The sequence below is a fragment of the Trichoderma gamsii genome (assembly GCF_001481775.2).
Source record: "Trichoderma gamsii strain T6085 chromosome Unknown Scaffold_30.2, whole genome shotgun sequence".
NCBI classification, from domain to species: Eukaryota; Fungi; Ascomycota; class Sordariomycetes; order Hypocreales; family Hypocreaceae; genus Trichoderma; species Trichoderma gamsii.
In genome coordinates, this window is record NW_020171367.1 from 1 (window position 1) to 15994 (window position 15994).

The 15994-nt window shown below is 46.8% G+C and overlaps 6 protein-coding genes across 6 annotated transcripts; 3 read left to right on the forward strand and 3 right to left on the reverse strand.

Annotated features, from left to right (window-relative positions):
• Positions 1 to 395: 395 nt before the first annotated feature.
• On the forward strand, positions 396 to 2003 carry TGAM01_v207760 (catalase; the record flags this gene model as incomplete). Its single annotated transcript, XM_018805377.1, has 2 exons — positions 396 to 638; positions 696 to 2003. The coding sequence occupies 2 exons, from the start codon at positions 396 to 398 to the stop codon at positions 2001 to 2003; spliced, it is 1551 nt and encodes a 516-aa protein (XP_018661548.1).
• A 1201-nt stretch (positions 2004 to 3204) lies between these two features.
• On the forward strand, positions 3205 to 4386 carry TGAM01_v207761 (hypothetical protein; the record flags this gene model as incomplete). The annotated part of the gene is made up of 3 exons (XM_018805376.1): positions 3205 to 3225; positions 3325 to 3745; positions 3803 to 4386. 3 exons carry the CDS (start codon positions 3205 to 3207, stop codon positions 4384 to 4386), a joined length of 1026 nt encoding a protein of 341 aa, XP_018661547.1.
• Positions 4387 to 4788: 402 nt separating this feature from the next.
• Positions 4789 to 6391, reverse strand: TGAM01_v207762 (hypothetical protein; the record flags this gene model as incomplete). Its single annotated transcript, XM_024550162.1, has 5 exons — positions 4789 to 5098; positions 5150 to 5262; positions 5311 to 5439; positions 5497 to 6233; positions 6304 to 6391. The coding sequence occupies 5 exons, from the start codon at positions 6389 to 6391 to the stop codon at positions 4789 to 4791; spliced, it is 1377 nt and encodes a 458-aa protein (XP_024405057.1).
• Positions 6392 to 9882: 3491 nt separating this feature from the next.
• On the reverse strand, positions 9883 to 11049 carry TGAM01_v207763 (hypothetical protein; the record flags this gene model as incomplete). Its single annotated transcript, XM_018805373.2, has 1 exon — positions 9883 to 11049. One exon carries the CDS (start codon positions 11047 to 11049, stop codon positions 9883 to 9885), a length of 1167 nt encoding a protein of 388 aa, XP_018661544.2.
• A 1220-nt stretch (positions 11050 to 12269) lies between these two features.
• TGAM01_v207764 (hypothetical protein) lies at positions 12270 to 13901 on the reverse strand (the record flags this gene model as incomplete). Its single annotated transcript, XM_024550163.1, has 3 exons — positions 12270 to 13178; positions 13259 to 13744; positions 13818 to 13901. The coding sequence occupies 3 exons, from the start codon at positions 13899 to 13901 to the stop codon at positions 12270 to 12272; spliced, it is 1479 nt and encodes a 492-aa protein (XP_024405058.1).
• Positions 13902 to 14596: 695 nt separating this feature from the next.
• On the forward strand, positions 14597 to 15868 carry TGAM01_v207765 (hypothetical protein; the record flags this gene model as incomplete). The annotated part of the gene is made up of 1 exon (XM_018805371.1): positions 14597 to 15868. The coding sequence occupies one exon, from the start codon at positions 14597 to 14599 to the stop codon at positions 15866 to 15868; it is 1272 nt and encodes a 423-aa protein (XP_018661542.1).
• Between the last annotated feature and the right edge of the window lie 126 nt (positions 15869 to 15994).

The following is a 15994-nucleotide window of genomic DNA, read 5'->3' on the forward strand; positions in this document are numbered from 1 at the left end:
AAAATAAATTAGTTTAGTTAGTTAATTAACTAAAACTAATTTAATTAGTTAATTAGTTACTAAAAACTAAATTAGTTTTAGTTACTAAACTAAAAACTAAAAACTAAGAACTAAATTTACAACCCTGAACGTAGGGCATTCAAAATCGGTATTAGGGCGATGGGCCGTCCCGCCGCCACTGGCTCCGCCGTAATACTCTTACGGATCTAGTCAGGACCCATGTCTCACATCGGCCGACTTACAGCTGGGACTTCTACTAAGCTCAACTCTTTCCAGTATTAGTTATGCTCTCTCTGTATCTTCCCAAGCAAGTTAAAAGTGTATTTTCACTCTGCAGTTGAAGCTTTGGTCGTGTTTGAACCACTACGATCAGCAGAGATCTCTTTCATTCAGCAATGGCTCATACCGATAAGGCGCCCAAAGGAGGCACAAGTGACAATGAACATCAGCAAAAACCACAAGTTTTTACAACGTCAAATGGGTGCCCAGCAAAAAGGCCCGAGTCTTCTCCTACGGCATCTGGTATGCTACTTCTGAGAGATTTCCAACTTATCGATCTCTTGTCACATTTGAACCGAGAGAGAATACCGGAACGAGTTGTTCACGCCAAAGGAGCTGGCGCGTTCGGAGAATTCGAGGTATATTTGTATAATCATCCATGCCGCCTTGCTTCACACTAACTTGGCTATTGACAGGTTACACATGATATCTCAGACATATGTAGCATTGGCATGCTAAATGGGATCGGGAAGAAGACACAATGTCTTGTTCGCTTTTCCACCACTGGCGGCGAGCGCGGTTCTGCCGATTCTGTTCGTGATGCTCGTGGGTTTGCTGTCAAGTGCTATACCGAGGAGGGCAACTGGGATTGGGTATGGAACGATGTGCCTTTCTTTTTCATTCGCGATCCCATCAAGTTTCCTGGCATGATCCACGCCCAGAAAAAGGATCCTCGCTCTAATCTGCGAGACCAAACGAGATTCTGGAACTGGGTCATTCAGAACCCAGAATCACTCCATATGGTGATGTGGTTGTACAGTGATTACGGCACTTTCTCTTCGTACCGGCATATGAACGGATATATGGGACATGCACACAAATGGGTGATGCCAGACGGATCCTTCAAATATGTTCACATGTACTTGGAGGCTGATCTGGGCTACAAAAACCACTCTGATGAAGATATTCCACACATGACTGGCAACGACCCTGATCATGCTGCTCGAGATCTTTACGATGCTATTGAACGCGGTGAATACCCAACATATACGGCCAAAGTGCAGGTCATTGATCCAGCAGATGTCCGAAAGTTTGGGTATAACATCCTAGACATGACAAAGCACTGGGATATGGGGACATACCCAACAGACCTAGGGACAGTTGGCGCCAGGGTAGTCGGGAAACTCACGTTGAACCGAAACCCTGAAAATCACTTTGCTCAAATTGAGCAAGCCGCATTCTCTCCGTCTCACTTGGTTCCGGGAATCGAACCCTCAGAGGATCCTCTGTTACAAGCTCGCTTCTTTGCATATCCAGACGCACAGCGCTATAGACTTGGCGTTAATTACCAGCAGATTCCAGTCAATCAGCCAAAGAATGCATTTAACCCATTACTCCGAGATGGAGCGGCCTCTGTCCTTGGGAACTATGGCTCGCATCCAGGTTTCATGACTCCCAAGGACACAATGCAATTCCGCCACTTTGAAAGCTCGTCTATACCTGAGCACAAGAAATGGCTGGCTGAAATTGCGTCCCAGTCAAACGAAGAGAAGGAGGAGCTAGATCTTAAATTTGCTCGCACTTTCTGGACGCACTTAGATGATCCGCAATATGAAGGCTGGCAAGACAGAATGGTAAGAAGCCTTGGTCGCGACATTGCAGGCGTTGAAATGGAGACGAGAGACAAGGTATTCCAAGTCTTGAAGAAGATTCACAGCGAACTAGCAGTCAGAGTAGAAGAGAAGGTAGACGAACACCTTGCCCAAGCGAGATCACGTCTGTAATAGCGTTCTCAATAGAAAAATACAACATTTGCGCAGCTCGATTTTGATAGATAACCTGAAGAGGAGCAGCCGCAAAGGGTATCCTTATAACACTGCTGTCCAACATCCTTTGAATTTGCAGGAGTATTGTTCAAAAAAATCCGTCTTCTTCTGTTTCTTTACCAAGAAGTGTAAAGATCTTGTCGTGCGATAGGGAAATATTGACTATTGGCGCGAGTAAAGCCCTCAGGTGCAAGGATATTCTCGATGTAGATGGAAGTTTCAACCGTTGATTCAAAACGACAACCATATCAATCTCGTTACACGTGCCGATTTACAGGCGCTCGGAAGCCATCATACCATAATCTGGAAGTGAAAGTCGCCGTGGAAAGAAAGATGACAGCTTTTTAACTATTTCCATTTGTTGTGGGTCGGTAATAAGAGGATCGGAGTTTTCAGTCCTATCGCCATCGGCGTTAAGGTGAAAACATAGCATCACGGTTAACTGCGACAACTCGCATTAAGGCTGCTCTAAGATAAATCGCTTATTACGTATTGCGTAATCACGGGACGCTGTAGCATGATTGAATTTGACAACTTCCCAATGCTACCTTCTTGTGAAGACAGGTAAGTGACGAATGACTTCTCTGCTAGCATAGGTAACGAATGTTTGACAACTTGGATTTCTGTTGAAGGCCAATTTCCTTTAGGGATTACCAATTAGAAACAATTTGTTCGTCTACGCCAATTAATTGCTCAGGTATAATATTGTCAAGTCAGGAAACTATAAACCGGCCACATTGTTCGGCTCCGCTAGTCGGCCACTTTGGTCGGCCCCTGTGGTCGGCTTTATTGGTCGCCCGTATTAGTCGACCATGATAGTCGGCCTCCCTGACCGAATATCGCAAATGCAAATATTTCAAAAGAATCAAGTAACAATATCATAAGTCTTCATAGAGAAAAATCTCAGTTGCTCCGTCGGGGCGTCGGCAAAGTGTGCTTGTAACTCCGCCGAGATAACCTCAACCATCCTTGCAATGATTCATCATGCGCTCTAGTGTTTAGTTATTATTGAATACTCTGGTAATTAAAAGTTTACTAAACTGTTATTCAGTTGGTAGTTCTTGAATAACTATAAAGAGTCTGCTTCGTCGAGTCATAATCCAGAGAATTTAATACAGTCTAAACTACGACAGAACTTGCTACTTACTCTACAACAACCATGGCCAACGATCTTGTTCTTGTGAGTATCGCTCCTCGTTATTCAACCTTCATTTATTCCTTGGATTATGAGTTGGTTGCTTTGATATTGAAAATAGAACATTTACTCACAAATTGACAGCTTACTGGAGCCACGGGCCTTATTGGTATCCGAACTTTAGTGTTGCTCCTGGAAGCGGGTTATAAAGTCCGCGTTGCAGTCAGAAACGATAAAGGTCCAGCAAAGATTAAAGCTTTCAAGTCTACTGCCCCGTATGAGTCTCAGATAGAGTACATTACTGTTCCCGATATTACCGTATCGGGCGCTTATGATGATGCTGTCAAAGGAGCGAAATACGTTGTGCATGTGGCCTCGCCTTTTGCCGCGCCTGATCTACTCGAAAGCGAATTTGAATCCAGCTATATTCAGCCGGCAATCAAAGGGAGCGTAGGAATGCTAGAGTCGGCAGCCAAGGTGGAAAGCATCCAAAGAGTTGTCATCACCGGCTCTTATCTTTCGATCGCCGGCTTTGCTGTCGCTGGCACAAATGCTGTTGTTGATGGTATGTGATATCCCGCACATAGAGAATTTTGCTAATATGTATGCCATGATGTTACAGAGACTCACCGCAGCGCTGTCACTGCTGGACCATACACCAACTGGATTACAGCATACGCTGCGTCAAAGGCTTTGGCTTTTGAAGCTACTAAAGAGTGGATGGCCAAGTATAAGCCATCATTCGATCTTATTACCATCGAGCCAGTGTTTGTACTTGGCCGTGATGACTCCGCCACTACGGTAGAGGAGCTCTTCAAAGGTTCCAACGGAATGCTTTTGGGCCTGTTGGTAGGCCATCCGCAACAGAGAACAACCGCGTGTAACCCAGTCCATGTCGACGATGTGGCGCTGATGCATGTCCGAGCTCTTGATCCAGCTATTCCTGGCAACGAAGACTATTTGTCAAACTCTCACTCTCTCGAGAATGTGGAATGGTCACAGGCTTTTGATATTATCAAGAAGCATTTCCCGAAGGAATGTGCCGAGGGCATCTTCAAGGTCGATACAGCAGAGCGTCCGAAGACTCTGAAAGTTAGGGTTGACAGCACTAAGGCTGAAAAGACTTTTGGAATTACTTTCAAGTCTTTTGAAGAGCAAGTGATCAGTGCTGCTGGACAATATCTGGAGCTGATTGGTCGGAAGTAAGCGGTTTATTCTATACATCCGAGCCCGCTCTATGGTTATGAGTAGGCAGCGATATCCTTGCCAACCTCAGCTTGTGTTACGTGTGAATTATATAGATATTACAATAGCAAAGGATTTCACAAGCATTGAAGAATAAAACATGCGTTTATAGACAAATCTCACCGTGTTTACTCGATGCTATCTGTAAAGGTACGTATTCACGGGTTACTTCGAACGGCGCTTACAGGAATTTGTGGAAACTTCAAATCTGATACGTAGGGATGCCTCTTTGTCTTGAGATTCAAGGAAAGCCAATTTAGATACATTATCTCGGGTTAGCCAACGCAAGCGCGACATCTAAATCAGTATACAAATATATCATTCAAGATTATGAGAAGCTACTTGCTTTTCAGTAGGCAAGGCCTACACCAATTCCGCCGCAATATTCAGCATTATTCCCATCTTGTCCGCCCCCGCGTCCCATGTTTCCAATTTCCGTCGATAGTATGGCTGATTCGACCGTCTCTTTGCGTCGATAAGCTCCTCAAACGAGGTCATAGGGTCGCTTGCGTCGTATAATGCCTTTTCAGTTTGCCACTCTGTAATACTGCGGGCTTCCCAGAGTGTTTTACTAGAAACCACAGGCAGTAAGCTCATGGGATATTCAGGCATGGAGCTGCTGCCGGCTTGTACAGAGAGGATGCGGCTTATCAAAAACCAGACGCAAATAATTCTTGAGTTATGTTAATATCTGTGGCTGATGCAGATGTTTTTACGAACATACCTGCGTCGGGTCTCAGCATAGATCCAGTCTTCCCAGCTCGTATTTGGCAATGCCTCTCCTGGATATGTGAAACAGCTGCCTCCAAGAAGATCGCGAGATCGGTTACACAGTACCTGTAAGAATTAGTCCAGAGCCTAAGATCATTCTCAACCGATTCGTACTTTGAATATTAGGAAAAAATTCGGCGCTAGAGATAATGTGCCGGAATCCTGGTCGACAATTGCCATGATGACAAAGAGTATAACGGATTGCAGGGCATTTTGAAGATCAAGTAGCGTGGCTAATTCCACCTTTGCAATATTAGTCTAAATCCCCAAAGCTGCGAAAAACCTTTCGTAAGGGCATACTTCATCTTGCAGGCGCTTAACTTCAGTCCCAATTGTTCGCCAAAGGAATGGTCTTGTCTCAGTCGTCCGAGTAGCGAAAAGCTGTGCTATGCTCATGCAATTGGCCAAGGTCTCGGGCAATGATGGCAGATGCCAATGAGCGTGTATGAAGGGTGGAAATGTCTGGCGGCGCAACATCATCTGTGGAAAGGCAGATATGGCCTGCGAAAGAAGACCCGCCGCAAATTTTGACGTAGTAAACACTTGATATGTATGCAATAATTCTGTCGAAGCCCCAGATTGAGTCCCATCTTCTTCTTCTAAAGTAGAGGAGTGAAAATTCAGGGCTGTCTGCCATGAATTAGTACTATTGGGAAACGGGGTCTTTTCAGTATTCGAATTGTTTGCACTCTGTTCATCGCTGGATTGATGCACATCCGACGAACTGGAAGATGTACTATATGGATGTGTCGTGTAATCTGAAGATAGCGTGCCCGGTGCTAAAGATTCGGTCTGGCACGAATCGGCGGTCAAACCCGGCTTCTGCTGTTGTAAAATAGACGGATTTTCTATTAGCGGCTGCTGAACGGCTCCTTCATACATGCATTCTAATCCTTGAGCCTGGCATCGACTACATTGAGGCCGTGAGAGACTGCATTTAGTTTTTGATACGTAGCAGCGGCGACAAGATCTCGGCCGATTTTTGCGCTTTGCTTTGGCACGGCGACAATAAGAGACGTGGCGGTTGAATGAATATTCTGCAACATAAGTTTAGCCAGTATTTCAGGGCTGTGCAAGAAACAAGACGTTAAATTATTTAACTCCTACCTTTTGTGAAAGGCTTATGGCAAATAGTACAGATTTCGTTAAAAGTAGCTGGTGTCTTGCTGGTTGCGCTTCTTGTAGACTCATCCATAGTGAACAGCTACTTTTGATTGTATCGAAGCTGAAAGGGCTTTCCATGTGCAATGAGGCAAGCTGCAGGTGGGAAGAAGCGCGTTCTTAAGTCCGTTTATGTTGTGGAGCTAGGCCATCAGCTGCTAGCATAATGTACCTATTACAAAGCAATCGCTATACGCCATATTCTATCCCCAGCTAGCCTTACGCCTCTACTTCAGTTTAGAACCCGTATGAGCTGCAGCGGGAGATCATGCGTCTCGGTGCAAGACTTTTACTTATTTAATTCTTCGTGGACTAAATTCATGATTTAGAAAAAGGGAAGGGGGGGTTATTTTCTTCTTCTTTTTGAACTGGTAGGCTTGAGAAGTCTCTTCAGCATGCCGAAACCTTTCCGTTGTTGAGTAATCCCCCAAGTCTTGCTTGGGCAGCCTCTGATAAACCGGTACGAAATTTTTAAGCTGAACATGCAATGGTATTGTTAAGAACTCTGAGACGATATGAAGTATTTTGAACCGGGCGAATGTGATAAATTGCCATTTTTTGTTTTCTTTGTCCTTTGCCATCAGCAACATACTGCAAATAGCCAGCTAATATGGAAACTTCAAGTTTTGATCTGTAGGCTTCTCGCCGCCGTCGAATACAAGAAGATCAGCGTCGCTCTTTTCCCACGGATAATCCACCTCGGCAGAACGAATCAGTTCTTCGTGTTTCTGGCTTCTCACAGCAATAGCATATGGGAAACTCTTAGGGTGAGCAACTACCCCTGTTATGTATTCTAATTTGGGTTCGATGAAATTTCCCTCTTCGTCGGTTGCCTTGGTGATGTTGAAAGTGGCTAAGAGCCGCGCAATCGCTATAAAGAGGTTATCATTTGATATGAATCTTCCAGGGCATATTCTGCGGCCCCAGCCAAATGCTTCGATAGGTTCGGGCTCATTCCGTGGCTCTAAAAACCTCTCTGGAGAAAAACGAGATGGATCTGAGTATGTTTGTGGATCGTGGCTGAACCACCAAGCTGCGACGAGCAATATTGTTCCTTTTGGAATCCGATAGCCGCTGTAGATAATCTCTTCATCGGACATGTGCGGCGTGGTAATTGGTGCAGCAGTAAACCATCTTAATAATTCTTTGGCAGCGGCTGAGACGTATGGCAGCCGTTCTTCATCTTCGAACGTAGGCAGTCGACTCGGATTTGCGCCAATTACGCTGTCGATTTCCTCTTGTGCCTTCTTCTGGACTTCTGGAAACAAGATCATGGCTAATGTGAAAACGCTCAGAGCCGACATAGTGGTATCTGCACCTCCACCGTACATAATTGCTGCCGCCCACTTGATAGCATCCTCAGTGTCATGGTCTAGCCTTGCGTCATTCGACTTATCACTGCTGTACCGTTCGATAAGGTTTGACACGAATGAAGGACGATGGGTACCGTTTGCCATTTGCTGTCTAACGAATTTATAGGGAATACGAACTGTATCAAGGTTGATCCTTTTCATTTCCTGGGCTGTGTTTTTGAACGCTGTTCCGGGAAATCCATTAGGCAGATGCTGAAGGGCAGGAAAAATGTCAACCAGGTTTCTCATCGGAGTTATAGCAATTGACAAGTTGTCCATCATCTTCTCGATCATTTCCACCAAAGGATCAGCCGCATGCGGATTGATTGAATAACCATATATGATTTTTAGGATAATAGCGCCCGCCAAACTGTCAAGCCGGTTAAATATTGGACTGCCCCATTATTTTACTTACATGACGAATGGTTAAACTCACGTTCTATAATGCTTAACAAGATTGTCAGGATCATCCAGGATGCGCTGCAAAAGATGACGCGACTCTACGTCTTGGACGGTGTTAAACCCCATAGCAAGCAGTTTAGTACCTGCCTGTTGGTGCATGACTTTCCTATGCAGCCGAAAGGTTGCATCATATGGTCTACCAGATGTGAATTTATCAAAACCACACAGCTCGCTAGCGAAAACTGCATTTGGCCGGCTGGAAGTCTTATGAGACATCTTGTTCATGATGTCATCCGCTGCCTGCTTATCATGAATGATGACCATTGTTTGCCCTAGAACTGTTACAGAGCTAAGAGGGCCGTAGAGATCTTTGAATGGGAGCCAATGCTGAAACTCAGGCGTTCCAGTGGGCGGAAGATCCAAGAGATTGCCAATAATTGGTAGAGCCCTTGGCCCTGGAGGAAGACTCAGCAAGTCATCTTTCTTTCGAAAGAATTGGCGATAGATGATAAACCCAATGAAAGCAAAAATGCCAACAACAAGTGTAACAAACATAATGACGATAGAGACGGTGGTGGTAAGATCGGTAGTGGTGGTGTAGACGATGAAGGAGGAGAGTTTATGATTCTCTTCCCGCTGACACGGTTTATAACAGATCAAACCGAAGGAGGCCCCCACCCCGCATTCTTAGACATCATGACGTGATCTCTGGAGTGCTGTCATGGAGGTTGTTTTTTCGCTGGTCGTAACTACACAAGGCTCTTCACGATGAGCTAGGCAACATTGGGGTTCTCCCGCATTATCCCACCCAACCGAAACATGAAAGGCTCCGTGAACAACTGGATCGAAATTCTCTTATCGTATCGTTTTATGTCATAAAACCATCGAGAATGATGATTTCAAGATAGGCACTAGCCTCAGCTTCTATCAAAATGTCAAATGAAGTCTAAGACAATGAACGAGTCTCCTGTATCAAGACTAAGTTGCATACGTCGCACTGTCAATACTACATATTGCTCCTACGAGTCACTCAGGTTGCAAGACAAAAAGTCTTCGACATATTCATATAAACGGTTATGCTATGCTCCATCTGCAACAATACCCTTACCATCTCCGCCTTTTTATGTTGATGATTAATTTCAGGCGTTGTGGACCTCCAGCATTATCCGGCCTGCTCTTCCGCCTCTATATGCTACGTGCTTCTTCCACCTTGTGGAATTATTGTCTGTAAACTTGAATAAAAGTATCCGTGAAATCTTGAAATTCACATAACTTGCAGAAATTTTCTTTTTGGGGAATATTTCTTATGTATAGACTCGGTACTAGTCTACATATGTGTCAGGTGAGACATTTACGTGTCTCAGCTGCCCTCAGCTGCCCTCAATATTCCTTCCATTTTGGGTTATCAGTGCATCACTTGGCGTTTATGGCTGCCCGACGTTGCATTATTGCCTTGTAACGTCTCCAGCAAGCATGACTCAATGATGACGACCGATAGAAGAATTCCTATTACAGAAATAGAAACTGACTAAATGCTAGACTGGTATTGGTCCAAGTCGACGCGAAAGTATCAATCGGGTCGTCTAGTATTAGAAGTCTGGGTGTGCGTAGGATACGCGTGCATTGAGGATATGCGAAATGTCAGATAAGGGAATGCTTTTACCAATAAAACATTGTAACATCAATCTATTTAACACGGCCTACAGTCGCTACTTTTTGAGTCAATTCTTTATCTGTGTTATATTCTATTGCAATGAAAAGCCTATTTTGTCTAAATGCTATTAACCTTTGTCAGGTCAGATTGAGAGGATGACCTCTCTGTGCTGTTATCAGCCGTATCCTTTGACGTTCCACTTGTTGATTCGCCAGGCGATTTCTCTTCACTCGATTTTTTCGATCGTATCTCAGTACCATGGACCTTCTCTCGACGGACAGTAATGGCAGTTGTCATCATAACTACATTTCCATTTTCCACCTCTGATGGTGTCGGCTGTGGCGGATTGTCGCTGCATCCACCTCTGGCATACGCGTGATACGAGCCGCCGCAAATGGACTTGTTGCTGTTAAAATTGTCCAGGATATCAGAAGCATTGCTATTATTACGACCACCAGACGATCCGCTGGAAAAATCGCCGTGCCCATTGGCATGTGAGTCTCGTCCTCCGGCTGTCAGCTCAACGAGGCGATTGAGAACGGTGAATTCGAGCTTCAATTTGACGCTATACGCGAATGGCTTATACGATATCTGGAAGTTGTAGAGATTTGCGAATTCGAGAACGAGAATTGTGGTGTCGAGAACGATGACGAGGATGTTGACGAGGATAAGGTTCTTTAAGACGCGACGTATCGAACGCCTCTTCCCAAGGGCGCTTCCAGATCGCAGTAACTTTGCTGTTTCGTAAATGTATATGCTAGAAAGCATAGTCTCTTGTAAGAAAAAGACTATGATTTCAATCCTTTCCGTAACTTGATACGGTTCATCGAATATTTCCGGATTATTGGAGAATGACCCGTAGACCAAAGGGATAACCATGCCATGGCATACCACGGCATTAAAAATGATGATCCACATGATTATTTTCAACCGTCTTTTGTTTCTCAGCACCAAGTGTAGACGAGACCAAAGGACGAATGATTGTCCCGTCACCATAGCTACCCATCCTGTCAAGCTGAGAGTGCATGAGAGATATCCTAGCGAGTTAGGTCCGAAGAATTTGATGCAGAATCCTACGCAGGATAAAGCGATGCCCAGCGTCGCGATTAAGAATGACCAAAAGTACAGCCCGGCATATCGCTTAAACGTGCCCCATATTATACAGAGTAATTCGAGGACGTTATACAGGGCCAGCGATAAGAATACGATGATGATGGTTAAATCGGTCTGGTTGATTCCATCGTTACCAGCACCGAAGGATCGGGTTCGTAGTAGAAACGTCATCATAAAACAGCAAGCTAGAAGCTGCTTGAACTAGGCGGGAGTGAAGTCATGGAGAGATGATGGTTATCATAGCTTTGTTGCTGTTACTCTTCATCATGGAGGTCGATGGAGATTGTAATTATTCAGAATATCGGGGATGATTGACAATTTTGACTTAACTACGAATGCAACCCCTGGCGGTTTGCTCATTATATCGAAACACTGTCTTCATAATTGAAGCCCGAAGCCGCCGTATCGGAACGAGTGTGGCAACCATCTCTAGCCGGAACCTTATTACCACACTGGGTGCCAAGGCTGAAGCTGAAGAGCTGAAGTTGCAAATACGCATTCGTTCGCAGTAGTGCTGCCGAACTGGCATGTCAACAATACGTCAATAGGTATTTAGCCTCATTACCGTCCGCATGGTAGCGGATAGTCTGAGGCGCTGTTCTCTCCAGGCCTGGAACAAGCCACCAATGGCGGAGTCGACAACAGTCTCTGCTTGTACTAGAGGGATTTTACATAATTGGTCTTTTTCCTCGCTGAAGGATTATCCGATGTTCGCGGTGTAATGTGGCTCAAGCTAAACAGTCATCAGTGAGAATATGGTTGATTCTAACTCGCCAGACCTGTTTCTTGGAGCTCTTGGCTGTCGAACCAAGATCAGCCACTCAAACCAGCCACTTGTAGGGCTACCAGCCTCTAAGCCGGAAGTACGACTTGCTGAGTCGGCAGTTGAGGAGTTTGCAGTTGCTCTTGAATCAAAGCCAGAGACTTATGCTCTAGCGGATGAGATTTTACCGCCCGCGTCCAACCGATTTGTTACCGAGAACAGTTCCCCGGATCGACAAACCGAGCCGTCCGGCCAATAGTAGCTAACTCGGACGATGAATGTTCCTAAGGCTTCGCTTGAATAACTTTACTGAAAAGTTAAAGGATTTGCGCAGCGAGAAGTCTTACATGTACTTGGCAAGGCTTCTCAAATCCGAATTCATCCACCAACAATTAACCTGCAGAAGATTCCATGCCGAGATTATTTGACCAACAATTTTGTCGATATAGTAGATTGAAAACACCACCACTAGTAACTCGTCGCTCAGCTATGGTGGAGCAATGCGCGGAGATTTTAGCTGGCGCTGAAAATTGCCTAATTGGGAAGCTTTCTGAGCAGCCATCAGTCAGCCATCAGCTCATCTGGGTATTTCAAGCCTGGGCGAAGCTCTTCCAATCCATTTCATGTATTATGACAAGTGGCTCAGCCCCAAAATCCCCAGTTCTCGGCGGACAGCCAAATCTTGCTTTACAATCAGTGCTTGCCCGACTCCTCGCTCATGTCCAATAAATTCCAAAGTGTCAAGCATCCACTGCACTTGAAGATCCGGCAGCCCTGAGACTTGGACGGCCAGGTACAGGCTTCTCGTGACGAAGAAGGCTTTAGCACAGCGCGTATCTCCTTCGGCAATCACTTCTCCGCTGCTGTTGATCAGCCCGAGCATATAAGGCACAGTGCTACAGATGGCGTCGGCAACAGCAACAAGGCTCGACTGCACGTCCAAGGAGTCCAGGGCGGATATCGACGCCATTGAGTCGAGGGAGTTGATGGCTGCTATGCTTTTTAGAACAGATAGCTGCGCGATATAGTAAGATGTCCAGATGCTTGATACGCTTATATTGGGGAAGATGATGAGGCAGTCTGGAAGGTAAACAGAGCTGTTGGTATGAAATTGGGGATTTGGGATGACGGTAGGTCGCCATTCTAGAGGCAATTCGTTTTCCCACTCTTGTAGAGCTCGTCTCAATCCCTGCAAGGATTCTAGACAGGCCATCAGGGGCTCTACGTCTAGGGGCTTTCGGAGACATGCAGAAACTTGTGCGCCGCTGGATGCAGCCCAGGGAAGTAGGCGTTCGCGAAGGGTGCTGGACGGCGTCTCCAGCATTGACGTTTCGACGGGGAGGTTTGCTTCAGCTGCAGCAGCATTTTCATTTGGATGAAGTATAATGCGTTGCATGACTACGCCCGTGCGTACAGATCGGTTGAGCCACTTGTCGTCGTCGTTGGACTTCTCTTTGGAGAGCCGTGTCTTGAGAAATTCCAGCTGGCCTTGCGTGTGGGGGCTCCTACATGCCAAATTGTCTTCTCCCATAATAAGCTTTGTTTAAAGGGGATTACTTTCTGTCAGCATTTGTTTACATCTAGGAGCTGGGAAAAGCGGAAATCCGGCATACGTACATCGTACCTCCAAAGAATATCCACAGTGGCAAGGACGGCTGCAGAGGGAGAGTCTTTCTCTTGCTGCAGCGAAGACCCCAAGCTTTGCAGGGCTAATCCATACGCAGTCCTAGCCATGTTGATATACTCACTGCCCATATGTTTTGTCTTGGCTAGGGTGGCCATCGATATAGCCTCCACTGATCTATTAAAATACGACGAGTCCGGGTTCATGCCAACTAGACGTGGTAGCAATTCCAAAAAGCCTGGAAATAGCCCATCAGGGGGTATAACGAAGTTGTGGAAAAAGTGGACTATAGCGACCTGCAGCCAGTCGGTAGACATAGGTTGAAGAGGAGGGGATGGGGAACGAGAGGAAGTGTCCCATATCCCAGGCGTCTCAGGTCTATTTTCGTAGCGAAATACAACTCTCTGCTGATCACGATAGCCGGGACAGACTCTGTGTCCGCGTTGGCACCGTAAACAATGGGGCTTGTTTTCATCGCACTAAGGCCAATGAGTGTAAATTGTGCGATCCGGCAGTGATGATGATGATAAGGGGGGGCTGCTTTTGGCGTACCTTGACCTTCTGTCTAATGCAAGCCAGACATCCTTTGCTTTTCAACCGGCCATCCCGGGGCCCAACCTTGGTAGTTGCGCTCATAGTATTATTGTATGTTAAGAGTTATGAAGTTTCAAGAATGTGTACGAAGCATAGAAGAAGTCATGGGCGTCGAATCGTCTCTAACGACCTTTTATAGGAGCCCAGGGACTCAAAAGTGTCTACTACATTCTCGAGTCATAGGCATTTAATTGCTGGCCCTTGTCCTCACTCACAAGGGCTCACTCTAACGGTTTCAACCTGGCCATGTCTTCCAGCTTTGGCATGATACACTCAAGGAGTTAAATGTTAAGTGCTGCACGTGATCGCATATTTCTTCCAAATTAGGACTAGGGAGGATTTGCAATCCCCTGGTCGCCGTTTAAGATCTGCCATCACAATCCATGCTAGACTACACACTCGGCATCCGAATCCAATATGCGACTCCATCTGATCTTCCAGACTTCCGACAAACTCAATAGCTCATCTCGGTCGCCTTGCCGTTGAAAATTCCAGGGGCGACATATGAGATGACGGCTTTGGACCGGCTTTTCTCTGGCTTCTACGCCTCAGGTCTTGCGTGTCAGTCCGGCTGAGCCGCTGGTTGTTACCAAGATGAGAATATCATGGAGGCCTATCACTTCTTGATGGCACAGCTTTTTCCTATATAAGGGAGCTGAAGCTTCCATGCCACAACTGCATCTTTGATCCGATATCTCAAGCTTAATCTTGCCAAGGAGATGACTCTATTGTCCAATATGGCGCCTCAACTTCTATACGGCATTGCGCTCTTGCAATACTTTATCGGCACTGCACTGTCTTGCCAGTTTCATGGTGATATTGGCAGCCGAGAATTCATAAACTATGATGCTGCCATCGCCCACAACATCGCCGCCCGGTCTCTCAACAAACAGAACGGCACTGCTGAGCAGATGGCCATCACCAATGTCCGTGTCTTTGACGGATTGGTAGTTGGTCCCCCCAGCACCGTCATCATCACGTCCAGTGGCCGTATAGGCAGTGTATGTCGTCCAAGCACAGCCTGTCCGCCCCTGGAACACGTCTTTGATGCCGGTGGACTGACTATGATCCCGGGCCTGATGGACTCGCACGCACATCCATCCAACATATCGAACCTGGTCTCCATGGCCAGCAACGGCGTTACAACGACTGCGCTGGCCGCGTGCCTCAACGTGGAGCTCTGTGCTTCGTTGCGCGACCACGCAGGCCTCACGCAGCTGATTGTGGCGTCCTTCCAGGGCACGACTGCAGAGAGCAGCACCGCGGCGCTGGTACCAGCCAACGAGACCTTTCAGTTCGTCCAGAACGCCAGCGAGGCGCCTGCGTGGGTGGCTCGCCAAGTAGCACAGGGGGCCGACTTCGTCAAGCTCATCGGCAGCGCTCCTGGTCCCGGACTCACGCAAGATGAGCAGACGGCGCTGGTCAAGGCGGCCCACAAGTCCGGCAAGCAAGTGGTCCTCCACACGGCCAGCTACGCCGCGTACGAGCAGGGCTTGATTACCGGAGCCGACCAGATCCATCACGCGCCGCTGGATGTCCCCGTCGATGACCGGCTCCTGAGCATGTTCAGGCGCGGCGCTACCAAGGCCGTATGTCCCACGCTGACCATGATGCGCGCCATCATCCAGCAGGCACATCCCACCAACTCGTCGTTTGCGCCCGCCAACGCGACTGTCGCAAGGCTTCACGCAGCGGGCGTGCCGATCATGGCGGGCACAGACGCCAATGCGGTTCCCGGTGTGCCAGCCTTTGTTGCCTTTGGAACCAGCCTTCACGATGAGCTGGAGAATCTGGTGGATGCCGGCTTGACGCCGCTGCAGGCGCTGCGAGCGGCCACCGTGGTGCCAGCAACAGTCTATGGCCTACATGACCGAGGCATGATTGTAGAGGGAGCGAGAGCTGACCTGGTGCTTATCAATGGAGATCCCACGGTCAACATTTCTACTACGCGGAACGTCCAGAGGGTCTGGATTGGCGGTGTTCAGTTTAACGCAGACAACTGGAAATAGTTTCAGATTTGGTAGGGCAGTGGTTGTGGATAGCCGAGCAGACTTGATGCATACACTGATGTGTTTTGGCGGGTAGTTGTGAGAGGTATCATGCATGTATTATACATGTCAGGTATATATAGATAG